Source organism: Neophocaena asiaeorientalis, unplaced genomic scaffold (assembly GCF_003031525.2).
Source record: "Neophocaena asiaeorientalis asiaeorientalis breed wild unplaced genomic scaffold, Neophocaena_asiaeorientalis_V1.1 scaffold282, whole genome shotgun sequence".
NCBI lineage: Eukaryota > Metazoa > Chordata > Mammalia > Artiodactyla > Phocoenidae > Neophocaena > Neophocaena asiaeorientalis.
This window is the reverse complement of record NW_020172595.1, coordinates 559,467-577,892: the sequence shown is the minus strand read 5'-3', so window position 1 is coordinate 577,892 and position 18,426 is coordinate 559,467. Positions and strand designations below refer to the sequence as shown.

General features: G+C 47.2%; 4 protein-coding genes and 2 non-coding genes across 6 annotated transcripts in view; 2 read left to right on the top strand and 4 right to left on the bottom strand.

The window, feature by feature from the left end:
- The first annotated feature begins 1,757 nt into the window (after window positions 1–1,757).
- On the top strand, window positions 1,758–3,154 carry MCCD1 (mitochondrial coiled-coil domain 1). Its single transcript, XM_024738699.1, is given in 2 exon segments — window positions 1,758–2,096; window positions 2,640–3,154. Coding segments are annotated over 2 exon segments (513 nt in total). The 5' UTR covers window positions 1,758–1,772; the 3' UTR covers window positions 2,829–3,154.
- An 8-nt stretch (window positions 3,155–3,162) lies between these two features.
- DDX39B (DExD-box helicase 39B) lies at window positions 3,163–12,416 on the bottom strand. Its single transcript, XM_024738551.1, has 11 exons — window positions 12,074–12,416; window positions 11,196–11,323; window positions 10,825–10,917; window positions 8,511–8,694; window positions 7,078–7,417; window positions 5,707–5,776; window positions 5,159–5,236; window positions 4,274–4,383; window positions 4,031–4,175; window positions 3,739–3,886; window positions 3,163–3,384 (listed from the first exon to the last, which is right to left on the bottom strand). Exons 1-11 carry the CDS (start codon window positions 12,282–12,284, stop codon window positions 3,368–3,370), a joined length of 1,524 nt encoding a protein of 507 aa, XP_024594319.1. The 5' UTR covers window positions 12,285–12,416; the 3' UTR covers window positions 3,163–3,367.
- On the bottom strand, window positions 8,383–8,459 carry LOC112395478 (small nucleolar RNA SNORD83). Its single transcript, XR_003002395.1, has one exon. It is a non-coding gene; the product is annotated as a small nucleolar RNA SNORD83 (small nucleolar RNA).
- A 433-nt stretch (window positions 12,417–12,849) lies between the features above and the next one.
- LOC112395476 (small nucleolar RNA SNORD83) lies at window positions 12,850–12,927 on the bottom strand. Its single transcript, XR_003002393.1, has one exon. It is a non-coding gene; the product is annotated as a small nucleolar RNA SNORD83 (small nucleolar RNA).
- Window positions 12,928–16,283: 3,356 nt separating this feature from the next.
- ATP6V1G2 (ATPase H+ transporting V1 subunit G2) lies at window positions 16,284–17,832 on the bottom strand. The gene is made up of 3 exons (XM_024738700.1): window positions 17,510–17,832; window positions 17,135–17,235; window positions 16,284–16,621 (listed from the first exon to the last, which is right to left on the bottom strand). Exons 1-3 carry the CDS (start codon window positions 17,589–17,591, stop codon window positions 16,448–16,450), a joined length of 357 nt encoding a protein of 118 aa, XP_024594468.1. The 5' UTR covers window positions 17,592–17,832; the 3' UTR covers window positions 16,284–16,447.
- A 93-nt stretch (window positions 17,833–17,925) lies between these two features.
- The window catches only part of NFKBIL1 (NFKB inhibitor like 1), a 9,196-nt gene continuing 8,695 nt past the window's right edge, over window positions 17,926–18,426 (top strand). Inside the window, exon 1 of the mRNA XM_024738706.1 lies at window positions 17,926–17,992. The gene's annotated coding sequence lies outside the window, so the exon portion shown is untranslated. The remainder of the gene's footprint in view (window positions 17,993–18,426) is intronic.

Genomic DNA, 18,426 nt, shown 5'->3' with positions numbered 1-18,426 from the left:
CCATGCATTACAACTACTGAGCCTGCGCTCTAGAGCCCAAGAGCCACAACTACTGAGCCCACGTGCCACAACTACTGAAGCTCACGCGCCTAGAGCCCATGCTCCGCAAAAGAGAAGCCACTGCAATGAGAAGCCCACACACAGCAACAAAGAGTAGCCCCTGCTCGCTGCAACTAGAAAAAAGCCCACTCACAGCAACGAAGACTCAATGCAGCCAAAAATAAATAAATAAAAATAATTTAAAAACTACTACTAGACATAAATAAAACTTTTATATAAAGAAACACTATTAGATACAGGAATAACAAAAATAAATATACACAGTAACAATCCAGGTTTACATTTATCTATCTTCATCCCTTCATTTCCATGACTATGAGATCTACAGCTCATCCAATAGATTTGAACTGATCCAAATACCAGCTTTTTCTTTAGTTCTCACAGACGAACAAAGCCAAATCCACAGACTCTATTATAATTCACGACTTAGGACTGCACACTGCAAGTTATTGGATGTTAGTCCATTTTGGAGTTCATAACCTGAAATAGAAACTCAGATGGTTGGGACCTCCCTGGTGGTCCAGTGGTTAAGACTCCATGCTCCCAACGCAAGGGGCCCAGGTTCAATCCCTGGTCAGGGAACTGAATCCTGCATGCCGCAACTAAGATCCCACATGCCTCAAGTAAGACCCAGCACAGCCAAATGAATAAATAAAAAAATAAATAAATAAATTTTAAAACCCTCAGATGGTTGAAATGTCTAATTTTCAGGAAGGATACTTCATTATTCGTGCATCATTTAGATGGTCTTACACAAGTTTTATTTTCTTAACAGCTGTTAATCTTGCTTTTAATTTATAAATGTGGTTAGTTTCACTTCAATGTTGAATGTTGTGGGCTGTTTAATCGTATACTAGTTTCCCTTAACTGTAACAACAGTAGTTTGGGCCTCTTATGTCCCAATAAGTAGGACTTTAGCCTGTGCATACATTGCAGTTCAAAAATGAACCATGTATAACCCTATCACCGAGAGACAAGAAGGAAAGCTTCTCTCCTCCAAAATTTTACAGGGATTCTCTTTTTCTACTGAAAAATGGGAACCTGCCAGCTAATGGGGAACATGAGGTCTCTGACCTCATCTAAAGGTGCTTCAGCCCTTCAAGTTCAAAAACGATTGACCTGCAGGAAGGTCTTCCTCTCTGGTTCCTGGACCCCCACACCATGGAAGAGGCCATCTTCCCTCCGAATTCAGTGTGATGTCCTCCATGGTTTGATGGGAGGGCTCACCAGTTCAACAAAGCTTGAAACCGGTACCAGTGTATAGTGCCCAGACTTACCAGAGAAGGCAAACACTGAAGATGTGCAATGTACAACAGGGACAAGGAAAAAGGTCCCTCTGGGCCAGCAAGAAGAGGAAAGGGAAACAGAGGGAGAAGCAATACTTGAGCCAGGTCAATGGGTATGAGCTTTCAAGTCAGGTAGACCTGGGGGTGAATCTTCCTGGCTTTTCCACCAACCAGCTGTGGAGCCTTGAGCACATCCGGCCCAGAGCAGGCCCCAGCCCATACTTACTGAATTGAGTGCTGAACGAAATTCTCTGACCATTTCCTCATCTGCCCACCAGTAATGCAATTCCTACCTTGCAGATCTGAGAGGAGTGAGAAAACACACAGTGCTAAGAAAAACAGACACAAGACATGCAGTAGGCTGGGGACCAGGGTTCTAAAGCAAGTTCTGCCTAAACTGGCAGGAGCATTCCCACACCAGGGAACATGAGTTCCTGGACTCTGTCTGGGGCCAGGTTAGGAGGCGGGCAGGTGCAGTAGAGCAGGGCAGGGGCAGGGCCAGGCACTGAAGCGAGGCCACAGCCCGGAGGGAGCCAGTTCCTGGTGGCTGTTGGGTGGCTCAGACAGCTCCTTGCCTCCCCAGCCATGGTTCTCCCTTTGCCCTGGCTTTCCCGAAGTTGCTGCCGTCGCCTCCTCCTGCCACCCTGGCCGCCGACACTCCAGGGCTCCTGGAGGTGCTGCTCCCAGGGCCCCAAGGCAAGCACAGAAAAGACTAGCTCCACAGGCGCTGGGCAGATGTCACCTTCCAGGGTAAGTGGCACCAAGAGTGAGGGTGGAGGGCAAATGTGTACTGGGGGCAGGGAATCCCCTCCCATCTCACCCTGTACCACAGGCCAGCTGAGTGCAGACACTACCCCCACCCCTAGAGCATGCTGCCTAGTTCCGCAATTCCCCAGCACCCTCCCTGCCCCCACCCCACTCCAGACCTCAGGGCACCCTCTACCTACACCCCTCCCTCCCTGCACAGTCCACGAAGTCCTTGAACAGGAATTTCCCCTCATCCAATAGTTAATTATTTCTCAGGGCGGGTTGGGACAGCCAGTTCTCCCCTTCCCATAAGTCACACAGAAGTCCAGTTATAGCCCCTGGGCTGTGATCTCTAACTTCCCCCTCCCCCCAGGCCTATGCCTAAGACAGGAAGCAATACAGATGTACTGCTGTTAAGATCGTGTGTACTGCAGGCATCGCAATACAGATGACCTTAAACTAATGGTGCTGAAAAACAGGAAGGAGGCGGTGAACCTCAGCCCCCTGCCCTGGCTGATGCTCTTTCCTAACACCCCCCTCTCCCAGGACCCCTGGCCCCGCCCCACAGCTGAGCTGGCCCAAGCTGAGGAGCTGCTGGAGCAGCAGTTGGAGCTGTACCAGGCCCTGCTCGAAGGGCAAGAGGGGGCCTGGGAAGCCCAGGCCCTGGTGCTCAAGATCCAGAAGCTGAAGGAACAGATGAGGAGACACAGAGAGAGCCTGGGAGAAGACACCTAAGCTTTCCACCAGTTGCCACTTCACCCTCCTACACTGGAAATACTGCACACTACCCTCCCTTCCCAGCCCTTTGATCAGAAACATCCCAGCCTCTCCCAGGCCACTAAGGAAATGGAAGAAACCACCACAAAGGGCCAGAAATTGCAAAGTAGTGAGAAGCCACGGCCTCTGCAGTCTTTTCAGTAACATCCCCCAGTCTGCCACCTCCTACTGACCTCCGCCCCACAGCAGTGTACACAGTCCCCACGGGAATTTACTCCAGATTATGCCCTAAAATAGCCTCACCCCAAAACCAATAAAGGGACGGAGCGCTTACAGACACCACAGACACATGTGTTTTTTAGTTTTGTTAAAAAAAAATTCTGACAAATCAGGGAAATGGGGGTTTAGGAGTGGTGGCGATGCAAAAGAAGGAAGCCATGGGGTGGGGGACGGGGTCGTCAAGGGTAGGCGGCAGCAGTGTCTCCTTCACCCCCACGCCTGGCATCATCTCCTGAAGAGGAGCAGACTGTCACACTCCAGAATGGGTGGGGAGTTCTCTACCGCGTCTGTTCAACTGTAGAAAAACACGGCAGTTAGAATAAGGTATGGAAAAGAAAAAGCTAGGTTGGTAGAAAAGGCCCCCCAGCCCCGAAACACATGCAGATGTTCGTGCAGTGTGTAGGTCAGAGGATACATTTGGGGGTAAAGAAAGAAATACTTCGATGAGAAGTAATTTGATGAGAAGAGACCCCATAAAGAGGTCAACTAAACATCCCAACAGGGCATCAAGATGGGGGTGCAGGGGAAAAAACAGATGACAAGTTTGTCAAGTGCCCACTATGCACCAGGAGCTTTAAGAAAAAACCCTCTAAGGAACAAGGAGAACCTAAAGGACTGGGGAAGCCAGTTTCATGAGATCATTACTCACTGTAGGAGGAGATGTCTATCTCATCAGGCAGCTCACTAATATTGACTTCAAAGCGATCCTGCACATCATTGAGAATCTTGGCATCATTCTCATCTGACACAAACGTGATGGCTAAGCCCTTGGTGCCAAACCGGCCTGCTCTGGCCACCTGGAAGGACACAGATGATAGAATTGGTAGACCCCAAAGAAGGAAGACACCCAAGAGGAGGGGTGAAGATGTATGGTATGAAAAGATAAAGAAACTAAGGGGGTGGGAGAGGACACTAGGATACCTTCCGGGTGTGGGGCTTACCCGATGCAGGTATGTGTCAGAATCCTCAGGCATGTCGTAGTTAAAGGCAATGTTCACCCGCTCGATGTCCATGCCTCGGCCAAACAGGTTGGTAGCCACAAGAATTCGTCGTTGAAAATCTTTAAACTGCTGATACCGAGAAAGCCTTTGTGAGAAAGGAAAGCAGAAAAATGTTGAGATTCCTTGCTCTCAAGGGTCTCTTCCTCGCAAGGACACAAAGCACCTTCCCCATCTCTGACTCACCTCTCCTCCTGAGGCATCCCACGGTGGATGGCAATAGCTGGGAAGTTCTGCTCCACCAGGAGCTGGGCCAGGGCAATGCAACGCTGCACAGACTTCACAAATATCACCACCTGTGTGTGTGTGTGTGTACATATAAGATTGGAGGGGATGTGCGTCCATGTGGGTGTGTGTGAGAGAGATTACGTGCAAGAGTTTTCAGTAATTACACTCTTCTAAAAGAACTCCTCTTAGTCCCCATCACGTATTTCCTCTTCTGCTCTAAATATTACTTAGCCTTTCCCTCTTGGCTCTGATTTTTCCTGAGCAGACAGACATGCTGCAGAGAAGGTATGGAAAACAGTAACTAAAATTACCAGACGTATTAGGAGACAAGGATGAAGCCACCTCACGAGTGGTAAGAATTTGAACTAAACTCTGGGAAGACCACGACCGATATTCCGACTCACCAAAACGTCAAAAATAAGAACTTACCCTAATTCTAGAAAGTAGTTTTTAGTGCAAGCAAATCACACCACAGGTAAAGTGATGGAACACTTCTCCCTCAGTTAAGTAGTACAAGAAACAAAACTTAAGAATCGAACAGGCCTAACGTATTTCTGGACTTTCACCACCTTATTAAAACTCTTCAAGGATTTTATAATTTGAGCTTTATTTTGTTGAATATCTATGCCAGCCATGGAACAGAAAAGCAGTTCCCACCTTGCTCACGCTCAGTGCCACCAAGAGACATTTTTCTCTCATTTAATAGAATTTTCATTTAAGAGAATTTCTCCACCATTCTCTTTCACGACACACATGGTTTCCTCAATAAAAGGATATATTATAGAGGTTCCTGCAACAGCTGGAGACGTGCTCATTCTCCCTACTGGACCTTGAACAACTGACCTGGTTGAATTCAAGGACATCCAGAAGGTCAAAGAGCTTCCGGTTCTTCTCGTTGTCCTTCAGTTTCACGTAGTACTGCTGCATGGGGGGGGGGAGGGGGAGGAGGGCAGAGTGGGGGGGTTAAACCTGGGGGGGTGGAGGAAGTTGATCTCCAATACACCCCATGGCGGGATGGGGAGAAGAGAGGAGATTGGAAACCCAACCCCACCCCCAAAAATACCCACATATTAATGTGGTCTTTTCCACAGTTGATCTAATTCCCTTCCTATCAGTTGAGTTTTAAGATTTTCCAACTGAAAATTTTCACGGGAAAGAAACTTTGCAGGGAGGAAAAGACACAGTACAACCACCCAATGGCAAGATGCCATTACCTCAAATGGAGGTGGTGGAGGAAAGAAAACAATGGGAGGTGATTCTCCAAGAGAGAACATGATCCAAACACCTGGGAAATGATGGGAAACAGTGACTCGAGGTCAGAATAACTCCATCAGAGCTGGTTTAATATCGGGGAGAGGAGAAGGACTACTCCATTTTATGCTCTCAACTACGAGAATCATATCCCCATTACGAAGGTGGATGTCTTCCATATCCCCATTAGGACGGTGGAAGATCAGAATGCTTCAGTGGACATAAGTCAAAATGCCATGAAAAGAGAAGCAAAAATTACTCAAGATGAGCAACAACTTGCCCTCGGACCACAAGGAAACAGTTTTAAATAAGACTGGTCTCAACTAAAAATCAAACCACCTATACTGTTACATGAAAGGTATCAATAAGTAGTGCTAAGAAGCAGATTCAGAGCAGCAGTTATTCACTCTTTAAAAACAAAACAAATCATATATACACACACAACCCTTGAAGGGAAGGAAGGCAGCATTAAAAAAAAAAAAAAGGCGGAAATTGACACAAGACTCAACTCCAAAGCCCAACTTTCCTAGCACTCTTCACTAACTTGAAGACATAGTTAACATAAAACCCCAGGGTCCAAGATTTCAGGAAAGGATGTGTGTGTCATGGGAGAAAACCAGAAGCCCAATCTCAGAAGTCAGACTAGCAAAGGTAGGCTTTCTAAAGAGAAGTTCCATGGCTTCTTTCAGATCTAATCTGAGCCCCAAGTACAGCTGAAGAGTTTTGGTCCCATGGGAAGGAGCAGAGCAGGGAGGGAAAGAACACACTCCACTGCTTATACAATGGCCCCGCCTAGCCCCAAACCCTAGCACCCACCTGGTTACATCCAAGTGGAGCTCCTCACTTTACCTTTCCCATATCCCTCTAAGTATTAAAAAAAAAAAGTGTTTAAAAAATGAAAAAAAATCTACCACCCCATTCAGAGCACCCCTCCCCACCAACACAAATGGAGGGAAACAGGGAACACGGCACGCCTTGGGTTCAGGAAAAAAACCGGGAACGGAAAAAGAGGCTGGTTTGGTCCTCGGCTTCCTGGTCAGGTTTCCCGCGGCCTCCGCTGCCGCCATCCACCGCCGGGTGCCGTCCGCATTCCCCCGCCGCGCCACGGTGCTTCTCTGCTGCCGGCTCACATCAACCAAGGTTCCGGATGGGTGCGAGGAGGTACGGGTGGGAAGGAGTATGGACTCGGGGATTGAGGTGCCAAAGGCCCCCACCCCTGGAGGTGGGGAGGAAGCGGATTCATCTGTGCTGTTTGCTCTTCTTTTGGACATGCCCTGCCATCTGTCTGTCCCTCTCTTGCTCTCCTGCCACCGGGACATTATGAGTTTGGGGAGCAGAAGGCTCCGGTTGTATGCTCGATGCCACCTTGAGGGTGCGTGGCTGTAGGGAGTATGTATGTAGGAGACGATGGGTGGGTGGTAGGGCAGAAAATCCTGCCCTGCCCCAAAAGGGAGAAGAGGTTCAAAAATGCTGTGATTAAAAAAAAAAAGTCGAACACTTCCCGCTCTCACGTTAACCCGACCAAGTCTTCCGGAGTTTCCCTGGCGCCCGCGCAGACCCTAACACTAACTGTCTCTGCCTCTGTGTGTCTCTTCAAGGAGTCATCACTCCCAAATAGGCATGTGCCCCCTTCTTGGCGCTTGAAGGACAAGGGAGTCTGGAGGAAGAGGGCGCGGAGGGGGAGGAGGCAGCGGGCGGGGAGTGGAGGGAGAGAAGGTAGAAGGGTATTTACGTCTTGCATGAACTTGCGGCAGACTGGGCGAATCTCTTTGCTCAAGGTAGCACTGAACATCATGACCTGCTTCTCATGGGGGGTCATGCGAAAAATTTCCTGGACATCCCGACGCATGTCTACAAGAAAAAGGAACTATAGTAGAAGAGAAGCATATATCGTAATCAAAGACCAGAAACAGGCGTACCAATGAGGTAAAGACTGTTGGTAAGCAAGAGTCTCGGTTCAGGGGAAGATTTGCCTCAGGCCTCTCTCTACTCTATTTTCTCCAACCACCATATAATCATATCCATAGTAATAACACAGTGGAAAGAACAATGGATTTGGGACCAGGTTCCAGCTGTGTATTTTAACCACACAAGAAATTAGATGAAACCCCAAAGCCCACAACTAAAACATGGGGATAAAGCCCACTGCAGAGGCTCACAAAGATAAGTCCTCTGAAAAATGCTTTACAAGGAAGGCCCTTCTCCCTAATCCTCTCTCCCCAAGCTCCAACTGTCTATAAATATCGCGCACCTATTACATTCCAGCTGTCAGAGTCCATTCCATGCTTCCTCTGGATCACACTGTCCTATCCAGTCAGGCAAATATGACATCTCTACTTGGAGCCCACCTTATAGCTCGCCATCTAGAATAGCCAAAGATCATTTGGAATGACTTATCCCTGGGGCTATGTCGATCCCTACTCTCTCATTCACCAAATTTGAGTTCTTACAAAACATTTTCCTTACTTAACCCCACTCAGCACACCAGAATACCACACCACACAAACTCCCACAAACACCCTCCACATTAATTCCAGAACTTAAGTCTAGAGATCTATTCAGCTATAAATTCTGACAATATATGCTGAGCTGAGGATGCCAAAAGAGTAGACTGTCTCCTCGTCCATCTCAAGTTTCTCCCCTATGACACCCACTATAGGGTTTTACAAAGGAGAATGGTGGTGTGACTAATATCCAACATCAGCAAAGTCCCTTCTCTCAAAGATAAACATCACCAAAAGAAAAAACGTAACACCCTCCTCCTTGATCACTAAGGATGCTTAAAAAGCCTAACAAAGACTGACCAGGGAAGCCAGAGCCATCAGTCATGGGTGATAGATTAAGAGTCGTCCTGGCACTGAAGTGCTCCAGTATCAAATAAACATCATTTGGCTCCAAAAGGCAACTCCCAGATCACTAGCCCAGTCCCAGCACTGCTACTCACCGAGCTGTTCAAGCATCTTATCGCATTCATCCAAGATAAAGTGTTTAATGTGTTTGAGATTGAGGCTCTTATTTCGAGCCAGGGCTAGGATGCGGCCAGGGGTCCCCACGACGATATGCGGGCAGTTCTTCTTCAGCACCTCTTCATCTTTCTTGATAGACAGACCACCAAAAAACACTGCGACCTGCCAATCCAGGAGAAAAGAGTATCATCTCACGAGGAAGGAAAGAATTCAACCTCCCCAAGGTTCCCATCCTTTCAGTTTACTCTAAACCAAGTCTTAGAACACTTCAGAGCTAAAAGGAACATAGGAGATCACCTAATCTAAAATTATTATATACTCCAAACATTAAAGCTAAGAAACAAAAGTGACCTGCCCTAAATTACATGGCTGATCGAGGCAGTGAGGACCAGCACTTAGTTCTTCTGACTTAATCTAACAATCTTCCTTCCCCAAGGCCAGGCTTCACTGTAAAAATGAGGATGGCAAGAAATCACCAGTGTCAAGTACCAAAAAAAGCTCATGGACATCAAGTTTTCCTAAATGACCCCAGATTTTTAAACTCCTTTGCATAAACCCTATGAGATTACTGATTCAGGCTAAATATACTACTCCATGTTAAAACCATTAGGGGAATGGTTGTTGAGGATCTGGGCCTTAATACCCTCTCAAATAGCACCAAAACTGCTTTTTAGTTTCAAGGAGGAAAGATCAGACTGACAGGACCCTAATTCTAGGGTAAATCTAAAACCATTAACTGTGGGACAGGCAGGTTTGCAACAAAACAGGAGATACATAGCATCATCTATGAAGAATTCTTGCCAAAAATGTTCAACTTGAACCAGTTAAGCTTTCAAATATAAATTTCAGTTTAGGGACTTCCCTGGCAGTCCAGTGGTCAAGAAGCCACGCTTCCTATGCAGGGAGTGCAGGTTCGATCCCTATCAGGGAACTCAGCTCCCACATGCCGAGTGGCACGGCAAAGGGAGGAAGGAAGGGAGAGAGGGAGAGAGAGAGAAAGAGTGAAAGAAAGCAAGAAAGCTCAGTTTACAGGAAACACTGGGAGGGAAAAACAAGTTAAAACAACACAAGGGAGTAACCAGACAAACTCAGAGGTAAGACATTCTGTAGAACTAGCCCAATGTCTTAAACAAATCACTGAAGCATAATTTTGAGCAAAAGAAAGAAAAGTAAGACTATATCAGGACAATTTATATTTGATCTTGACACCAAGACCATCCTCTTTTGAGTCCACAAGGTGATGAGTCAGACCTATAGAGGAAGAAGTGCAATCCTAGCTCTCTACTGAGCTCAATGACAAATGTTTCCACAGTCATTAACAATGGAAACGGTTTTCCTGGTTTTCAACTTATAGAATCAACCTACCAACAAGACTGCTTGCTAAAAGGAAAGTACACCGCAATGAAACTGACAATATAAGAATACAAACATACATAACACACACACCAGCTTTCAGACTATGTTTAAATAATTTAAATTAATAGTTTTCAAATTCTAGGAGAAAAAGTGTAAACAAGCTAAATAATCTTTCACGAAAAAGTCAAAAAGGCCTTTAAGTTGACAAACTGAGAAAATAGCACCGAATACTTGGTTTCACAGAACATCAGAACTTAAATCTTTTCGTTATAAGGCCCTCTGGATTACCTATGCACTTTTACCAGGCACAGATACTACTTTTACTACTTTGGTTTTAAACAAATTACTTTTAGTCTAGGGCTATTACTCACACATTCCTAGTTCTACATATAAATTAAAAATCAATTATGAGGAAAATTACAACAATCTGAACAAAAATACTGTTTTTCTTTCACCCAAGGAGGATACAAAGTTATATACATCAAGCATATGTTTATGCTTCTCAAACTCCAATTACCCGAGGATCTTGTCAGAACACATATTCATACTCGGTAGGACTAGAGTGGAACTCATGCAAGCTACATTTCCAACAGGCTCCCAAACGACACTGAAACCACAGGTCTGGGAACCACACCCTGAATATCAATGCACAAGCGTATTTATAAAACGTGTTAAAAACCAAGGCAAACTATAAAGCTTCTCCAAAATCAAAATACAGCAAACATCTCTGAAAGTATAATGCATACCCAAATGAGCCCTAGAATATAAACCTCTTATACACCTAAGTTGCAGAAACTTACTACGTACTACATGCAACTGAGATTTGTGTATAGGTATTTAACACCTGTGGGATGTGAAGACTGCTGATCTAACAAGTCTCCAATGCCTCCAACTCCCCACACCCTCACTCCCCCAGGTCTCTTTACCCTGGCTTACCTTGACGTTGGGCATGTACTTAGAGAAGCGTTCATATTCCTTGCTGATCTGAAAAGCCAACTCCCGAGTGTGACACATCACCAGTACAGACACCTGGGGGGAAGTAGATGGAGACACACATACAGTATATCCCTTCACCAGGTATGTCACAAAAGCACACCCAGCAGATCACAGGTGACTACAATTCTGGATCTAAATCATTAACCCCGTGATTACTACAGAATATCCTCATGCCTATCTGTCAAGGATGATAAAGGTCATCTTAACAACAAGCACTCCTGGCTCTGAATGCATCATGTAGCAGAGACGAAAATACCCTTCCTGAACATTACTAGCCAAAATGCCTTCCCCAGCACTCTCCCCAAGTGTACCTGCCCAGTAACTGGCTCCAGCTGTTGCAGTGTAGCCAGCACAAACACCGCCGTCTTTCCCATGCCTGACTTGGCCTGGCATAGGACATCCATTCCCAGGATGGCCTGAGGGATGCATTCATGCTGGACTAGAAGTAGGGGAAAAAAAAGATAAATTAGTTTTCAGAGAACTCCACCACCTTTTTCACCAGGCCAAACCCATTTCTCACCACTCAATTCTTAAGTTGTTCTTGTCAATTTCCAGACCCTTTCTACCTCTCTGCCCCCTCAATCAAAGTGATTCCCAAATCAGACCTTCCCAGTTCCTTCTAACATAGCCTCTTCCAGATCCAGGGCCCAAAGCCCTGCTAACAACCCTCTTGCATCTACCAACTACGCCTTAGGTGCTTCTGATTCTGTCTGAATGTTCCTTCATCTGTAGCAATCCATGAATTTTGAGTGCCTGCCACAAGCCATTTCTCACACTTAGATTATCATGCTTTGGGGCACATAACCCTGCAACAACCTTGAACAAAATGAAGAACTTGGTACATGACCCAAAAGCCAGCCATAAAGGTTTCCAGAGACCAGAGTTGGCCTGGCCCAAGGGTCCAACCAGCTCCTCTCTGGAAATTTTAAACTAAAAGTCAGAGAGACAAAATTTAAAACAGGCAAGAAAAAAAGCCCCTCTAAGTTGCTTTTAGATCACCAGCACCTACATGCTATCATGAATGAAAGACCAACTTATATAAACCTCTTCTATTGCTAAAATAGTTTTTGGTACTTATTTCCTGGTCTATCCTGAATATAAGTCTGTATCACCTGAGGGACCATGACCATACGGTTTCCTGTATCCTTAAAGAGCCTAATGAATACTCCATGCCCAACAGAAAATTTACCTTCTGATGGATGCTCAAAGCCACAGTCAACAATGGCCCGGAGCAACTCTGGCTTGAGCAGGAAGTCACGAAAGCCAGAGCTGTGAATGGAGACGTAGGAGCCCTTGACATCCTTCTTGGCAGGGGCCTCAGCCCCATCTCCCCCAGCTGCTGTCTCCACTTCATCATCTTCATAATCCAAGAGCTCATTGTCCACATCGTTCTCTGCCATAACTGGGCCGGCAGGGGGAGAAGGGGAGGGGTCTCTGGATGAGTTCACGCAGAATAAGGGAAGACAGAGTTGGAAAGTGGGGGCTTGAGGAAGAGTAGAGGAAAAGAAACACAATAGTTTCTGACAGAAGAGCTGGGGAAAAAAAAAGAGAAAACTCATCAGTCATGAGCAGAGCCTTCACCATCTTTTCCATCCCCACACTCTTTCCACTTTCCCTGAACTAGGAAACATTTACCTGGAAAAAAAAAAAAAATAAAGCAGCACAAGACATAAAAGCGAAAGGCAAACATAATACTGGGAATGGGAAAAGTGGGCCCAGGGGAAGTGGTTAGGACATAAGTCCCCAAAAAGATAGGATCGGAGAAGGAGAAACCGGAAAGTTGGAAGGGCAAAACCGACTTATAAACTCCTGGTCTGTCACAGTAACAAGGAAAAAAAAAATACACGTCTGAAAAACAGAATACTACTAATGACTTAAAATGGAGAATGAAGATGAAAGTGACAAAACGAAAAGTCCTCAACGGAAGACCTTGTGCTTTCCCTATAATCTCAAGGTGTCGACAGCAGCCATCAGTCAAGGGTGATAGATTACGGTCGTCATTACGCAAAGCGCTCACTTTTCAAAATGAAAACATCATGTGGCTGCCAACCACCTCTCGCAGCATTCCAGCCTCCCACTCCTCGATAACCTTCTGGAGCTTAAGAAATCCTTGTGTATTAATGACGGAGAGAGAGGCCTAGAGAAATGGCTCGGCCGGTAAAAAACCCACTCCTCCATCATACGATGAATAAAATAGAACACAATAATTAAGAAAGATGTATCCTCGTTCCGGCTAACAGAAGCTTTACCAAGTGACCTTCCATCACCATTATGTTACTCCTAGGTGTAGCTCATTTCCGAAAACACACAACGACACCACTGGTAAACATTTGGAAAACACTCCAGATAATAGTGGGCAGTCCGTGGTGAGAAAAGTCCAACTAGGCCCACAAGTCGGGACTCCTTCCATTCCCACCGCGGACCGAGATAAGCGGGAAAGTGAGAAGAGCCCCGCCCTCTGCAAATGCCCAGGACCAGAAGACGCCTAGCGCCGCCTCTCACTGTCGCTGGGTTCTGAGGTAACCGAGGGTCCCACCGAAAGAGCGAGGAGCAAAGGAAGCACAATGGCGCCGGGGCCACCATCTTGGATGGGGCCCCCCTGGCTTCCCTACCTCCCCCCGAAGTTTCTTGATCTCGAGGGATGCAAGTGATGGAAGTAACAACCCAATCAGACTCCAGCGACCAGACCATAGCCTGTACAAGGGTTATCAGGAGGCCGTGCGACAGGATGGCCGCAGAGAAACGCAGATGGAGGCGGATGGTGCCGAAGGCCAAAGCTTACCTGAGCAAGGCGAAAGCGTATGGCGGCGGTAACAGCGACGAAGGAAGGAATCTGCCTTCACTTCCGGTTCCCGGCTTCCCTCTACCCCGGCCTCCCGCCTTACGACCGCGCAGACGTAAGGAACCGGAAGAAGGACCTTCCACGGTTCTATAGTTCCGCGCGCTCTAGGGTTGCCTTTAGAAAATGCCTGTGTGGAAAAAAAAATTTTTTAACCCACTTCTAACTCCTCCGCTACTACCAGTAACAAAAGGCATGAAGGAAACTAGCATCCTCCCCATTGTTATCTTTTTTCTCTTGTTCTGCTCTTTTCCACGCCTCTCTCTTCATTTACGTTCTTGCCGCACAGGCCTTCTCTCTGGGCACCCCTCCGTGGGCGCAGGAGGACCCAAGGTGGCGGGATTTCGAGTTCCCACGGGGTCCTTGGTCCGGTAGTCAAGGTGACCTGGGGACGTTGGCGCTGGAGCTAGGGAACGATCGGCCCCAGGTGTGGGAAGTGAGTCGTGCTCACGAGTCCTAGCCCTACCCTTTCACCAGCCCTGGAGCCGGTGGACGGCATTTGCCTAATGTTGGCCGAGGTAGCTGATGCCTTAAGAGCCCTGAGGTTCGTGGGCGTGGGCTGGAATCAGGAAGGGGTTCTGAATCCACTGAGTGGGGGACAGGGTCTAGATTCTGCCCCAAATGTTAACGATAAACGCTAGGGCTTGAGAGTTAAATAACTTTTTTTTTTTTTTTTTTGCGGTACGCGGGCCTCTCACTGTTGTGGCCTCTCCCGTTGCGGAGCAACAGGCTCCGGACGCGCAGGCTCAGTGGCCATGGCTCACGGGCCCAGCCGCTCCGCGGCATGTGGGATCCTCCCACACCGGGGCACGAACCCGTGTCCCCTGCATCGGCAGGCGGACTCTCAACCACTGCGCCACCAGGGAAGCCCTAAATAACTTTTTATAAGTGTTGTTAATTCTACCGGAATGTGCTTAGCCCTGCCCCCAATAGACCCTTGGTTCAGCCTGGATTTTTTTTCCTGAATGAAACATTTGATATATCTCGCCCCGCTTTTGTATGCTACAGAAGTCAGATGTGACTTAACAAAACTGACAACAGACGTTTGGCCCTTTACCTGTTATCACAACCATTTAACACCAAGGTGTACCATTATTCCCATGCTGTATCAAGCAAACAGATTCAGAGAAATAAAGCAACATGTCCAAAGTAATACAGCTAGTAAGGTGACAGAGCCAGGATGTAAACACCTCTCTATTCTCTACTGTATCCTGACTCCCTGCTTAAAGAGTCTGGTTAATAAATACACACTACAGATTACCTCATTGGTTCAAGTGCTTGGTGAAGTAGGCTCGTTTTCTGTGGCCAAAAGAAATAACAGTGATCCAAGGATGATGTCACAGAAGCACAGTTTTTCAAACCCACAATATCAATCTTTTTCAACAGTATTTACCAACTGCCTGTCCTGTGCCAAATGCTATCCTGAGATCTGGGGACACAGCAGTGAACAGCCCTGTCCTCACAGAGTTCACATAACAGGGGAGACAACACATAAACATGTCAAGTATCAATAGGTGCTATGAAGGAAAATAAAGCAAGGTAAGGGGCAGCGTGCTTGTTCCTACACCCCATCTGTTCTCTACAGTTACCATCTATAGTCCTCAGGTTCACAAAGGAGGAGCCACGTGTTTCTCACTTCAGAGAAAAAATAATGTACCATTTGCTTTTGTTTCTCAAAGCTCCAACACCTTTTGGGTGTTTGGGGAATACATAAACAAGGAACAAGAGTGACTGAAAATGAGAAATGATGAAGCAAAAGGAGGCTGATTCCACCCAGCAATTGATTTGCCCATAATTATTTTATTGACACTTTTTTATTGTTACAAAGGGAAAGTAAGGTGTTGAGGATGTAGAAAGGAAGGCCATGCATCACTTTAGATCTCAGGAAGCAGTAATAAGCATCTGATGGGTCTTTGGGGAAACAGGAAAAGGGGGAAATCCAATAAAGAGAAAGACCAACTTAAGAGAGACAAAAAGAGAGGCTAAGAAATGCAAACATCTTCCTGGAACCACAGAAGAGAGGCTAAATGAGGCCATGATTTAATCTATCTTTTCAGGGATAATAAGGTCTCTGGGGAAAGAGAGGTGGGAAGAACCAATTTTTTAGAGAATTTCTAGGGTCACAGAATGAATGAGTAGAATTACAAAGCCACAGACAGAAGTGAGAAAACAGCTATGTTTAAGTTTTGGTAGGTGGGCAGAGAGTAGTAATAATATCACAGGTTTGCCATTTATTGAATCACAGCTACTACATGCTGGAAACCATGCTAAGCTCTTTATAGAATGATTCCTAACCAATGCAACACCCCTGCAAGGTAGGCATTATTATTATTATTCCAACCTTGCAAAGGACACTGGGGTTACAGTTTAAGTAGCTTGTTCTTGTTGCCCAGCCAGCAAGTGGCAGGGTCAGAAGAGGGACCCGAGCCTGCCAGGCTCTGAAGTCAGAGTGTTTTCACATCCCTACTTCTCCATGCTACAAATTTCACAGAGGGGCTGGGTGAGGGTGACTTGGCAGTTTCCAAGTTCCCAGTGAAAGAACAATAAGGAGATTCAGGTCTGAGCAGGATATTTATAAATTTCACAGGAGAATTATTGGATCCTGCTTTCTAGAATTTCTAGGGAATGCAAAGGAGAGAAAGGATTATGGTGGGAGTTGATTTTGACTTGGGGATTTCTTTGCAGGAGGGAACTGGCAGGAGGAGTCAGGCCCTAGGGTGGGTCCTAGGCAGCAATCCGGTAGTTGGGGTGGACCTGGGGCCTGACGTCACAGACCATGCCAAGAAGCTGGGCCAGGACACGTTCGCGGCTTCTCTGCTGGGAGCTCTGCATGCCCTGCACCTGGCGCCTTGTAGCCTGCTCCACCTCAGCTGACAGATTCCCTTGGGAGCCCATGGCCTGGGGGGTGGGAGAAAGGGTGGAAAAGAGAAAGGAGAAAGCAGAAACAGAGAAAGAAGCATCCACGCATGTGGAGGGAAGGGTCCTGGAGCAAGACCAGGAAGAAAGGCCCTCTCCAAAACCACTCCCATCCGTGGAAATATCTAGACACTGAAGAGACCAACATAATGCCCTCTCCCCTAAGACCTGACATGCAGCATCACCCTACAACAGACCGTACCATCCCCACCACCTCACCACCCATGCCCATAAAACTCGGCCCTCCACCCCAAATATCATCATACTCTACAGAGACTGTGGCAATCCCCCCCACTTCCACAAGCCGTACAAGTCCTTCCAAACTCCTAGATGCTCTTACATATCACAAAGCTTGACCAATATCATGGTCTTCATCAGGTCCCCTTCAGCCCTTTACTACCTTATTTTCTTGTGGAATCACCCTGTACACACCTCACCAGATATACCCACCAACTTGCACCCTGGGGTCCCATCCCAGCCTCCCCCACGACTCACTGCCTGCTGCTTGCTCTGGAATTCCTGCTCTCTCTCTCTGCGGTATTGCTCCACTTCCATCTGTGCCTCCTCCTTTGCCTGCTTCAGACGCCGGGCTTTCCCTGGAGGCAGGAGAAAGGACTGAAAGTGGGGGTAGACCCCACACACACAAAACGTGAGAGCAGGGGTCAGTCCCTCCCAAAAAGTTAGTGCCTTCTCTCAGCCAGCCAAGAACTAGATTCTGACACCCACCCATTTCTTCCCTCCTAATAAGCGCCCCCAGCCTCCCTCCCCCCGCCCCACCAGCCTTGGGTTATCCTAAGGACTCAAATGTTTGCTGTCCTTCCACCCCCAATTTTCTCTCCAGATTCCTAAGGGAGAAATGAGGAGACTCACTCTTTCTGGCATCTGCCACCTTCTCAGCCGCCCGCTTCTCGGCTTGCAGGAGCTGCTGGATACCCTGGGACTGACTGGCCATTTCTGTCGTTACGACCGATGCCGTTTCGGAAGCTACCAAGGTACCAGATGGCTCCCCCTTTTCCCCTCCCCCCACACCGCCTCCTCCTCCAGCTGTTTGCTGCAGCCTTCCACTACCCCTGGGTCTTAGTGCTCCCCTTTTCGCTCAGCCTCCTGCACCGCGTGTCTCCCCCAAACTGATCCTCCCATTGATGGCTGGTCCTCCTCTCCCACCTCTCACTCTGGCAGTATCCAGAAGGACCGCCTGGGGGCAGCAAAGACCAGGTCCAAAGCTGCCTGCTAACTTCACAGCAGGTGCAGGGCTTTCCCAGTCGGAAGGTCTAGGAATGGGGGCAGGGGCCGAGAAGAGAGGAGTATTTGAGAGAGAAGGAGGCATAGAGGGATTGAGAATGGGGTGAGGAGGTAAGGAAATTATCATGCGTGGTGTGTTGGGAATAGAGTGTGCTGGGCTTCTCTGAACTCTTCCAACTTCTTTTCCTTTTTCTCCCTCCCATTTCCATCTCCTTTTTCTACACCTTTCCCAATTCCAAATTTCTCCATTCACCTCACGTGCTTTGTCCTGCGGTTGTTTTCCTTGTCTTTTGCTTCCTGTGTTTTTCTCTTTTATGATCTGTCCCTTTCTTGGCCTCACTGTGGTTTTGATTTTTCATTTTCATTGTGATTTTTATCCTGTCTTTATCTCCCCTGTTTTCTCTCTCTTCTCATTTTTTCGCCTATCACTGAACCATCTCCTCTCTCCTCCCAGTAGGGGGAAGCAGGGTTAAACCTCCAAAGAGCCCTTGCTCTTCCTTTTCCTCGCCTGTCGTCCAGTCTTCCGGTTTCAGACGGACCTTTTA

Coding starts and splice junctions, on each gene's coding strand:
- ATP6V1G2 (XM_024738700.1), bottom strand. CDS start 17,591: ATGGCCAGTCAGTCCCAGGGTATCCAGCAGCTCCTGCAAGCCGAGAAG. Junction 17,236..17,509: donor GGTGGCAGATGCCAGAAAGA/GTGAGTCTCCTC, acceptor TCCTGCCTCCAG/GGAAAGCCCGGCGTCTGAAG. Junction 16,622..17,134: donor TCCAGAGCAAGCAGCAGGCA/GTGAGTCGTGGG, acceptor CCCACCCCCCAG/GCCATGGGCTCCCAAGGGAA.
- DDX39B (XM_024738551.1), bottom strand. CDS start 12,284: ATGGCAGAGAACGATGTGGACAATGAGCTCTTGGATTATGAAGATGAT. Junction 10,918..11,195: donor TGGAGCCAGTTACTGGGCAG/GTACACTTGGGG, acceptor ACTTCCCCCCAG/GTGTCTGTACTGGTGATGTG. Junction 5,237..5,706: donor GTAATGGGGATATGATTCTC/GTAGTTGAGAGC, acceptor CCCCCCATGCAG/CAGTACTACGTGAAACTGAA.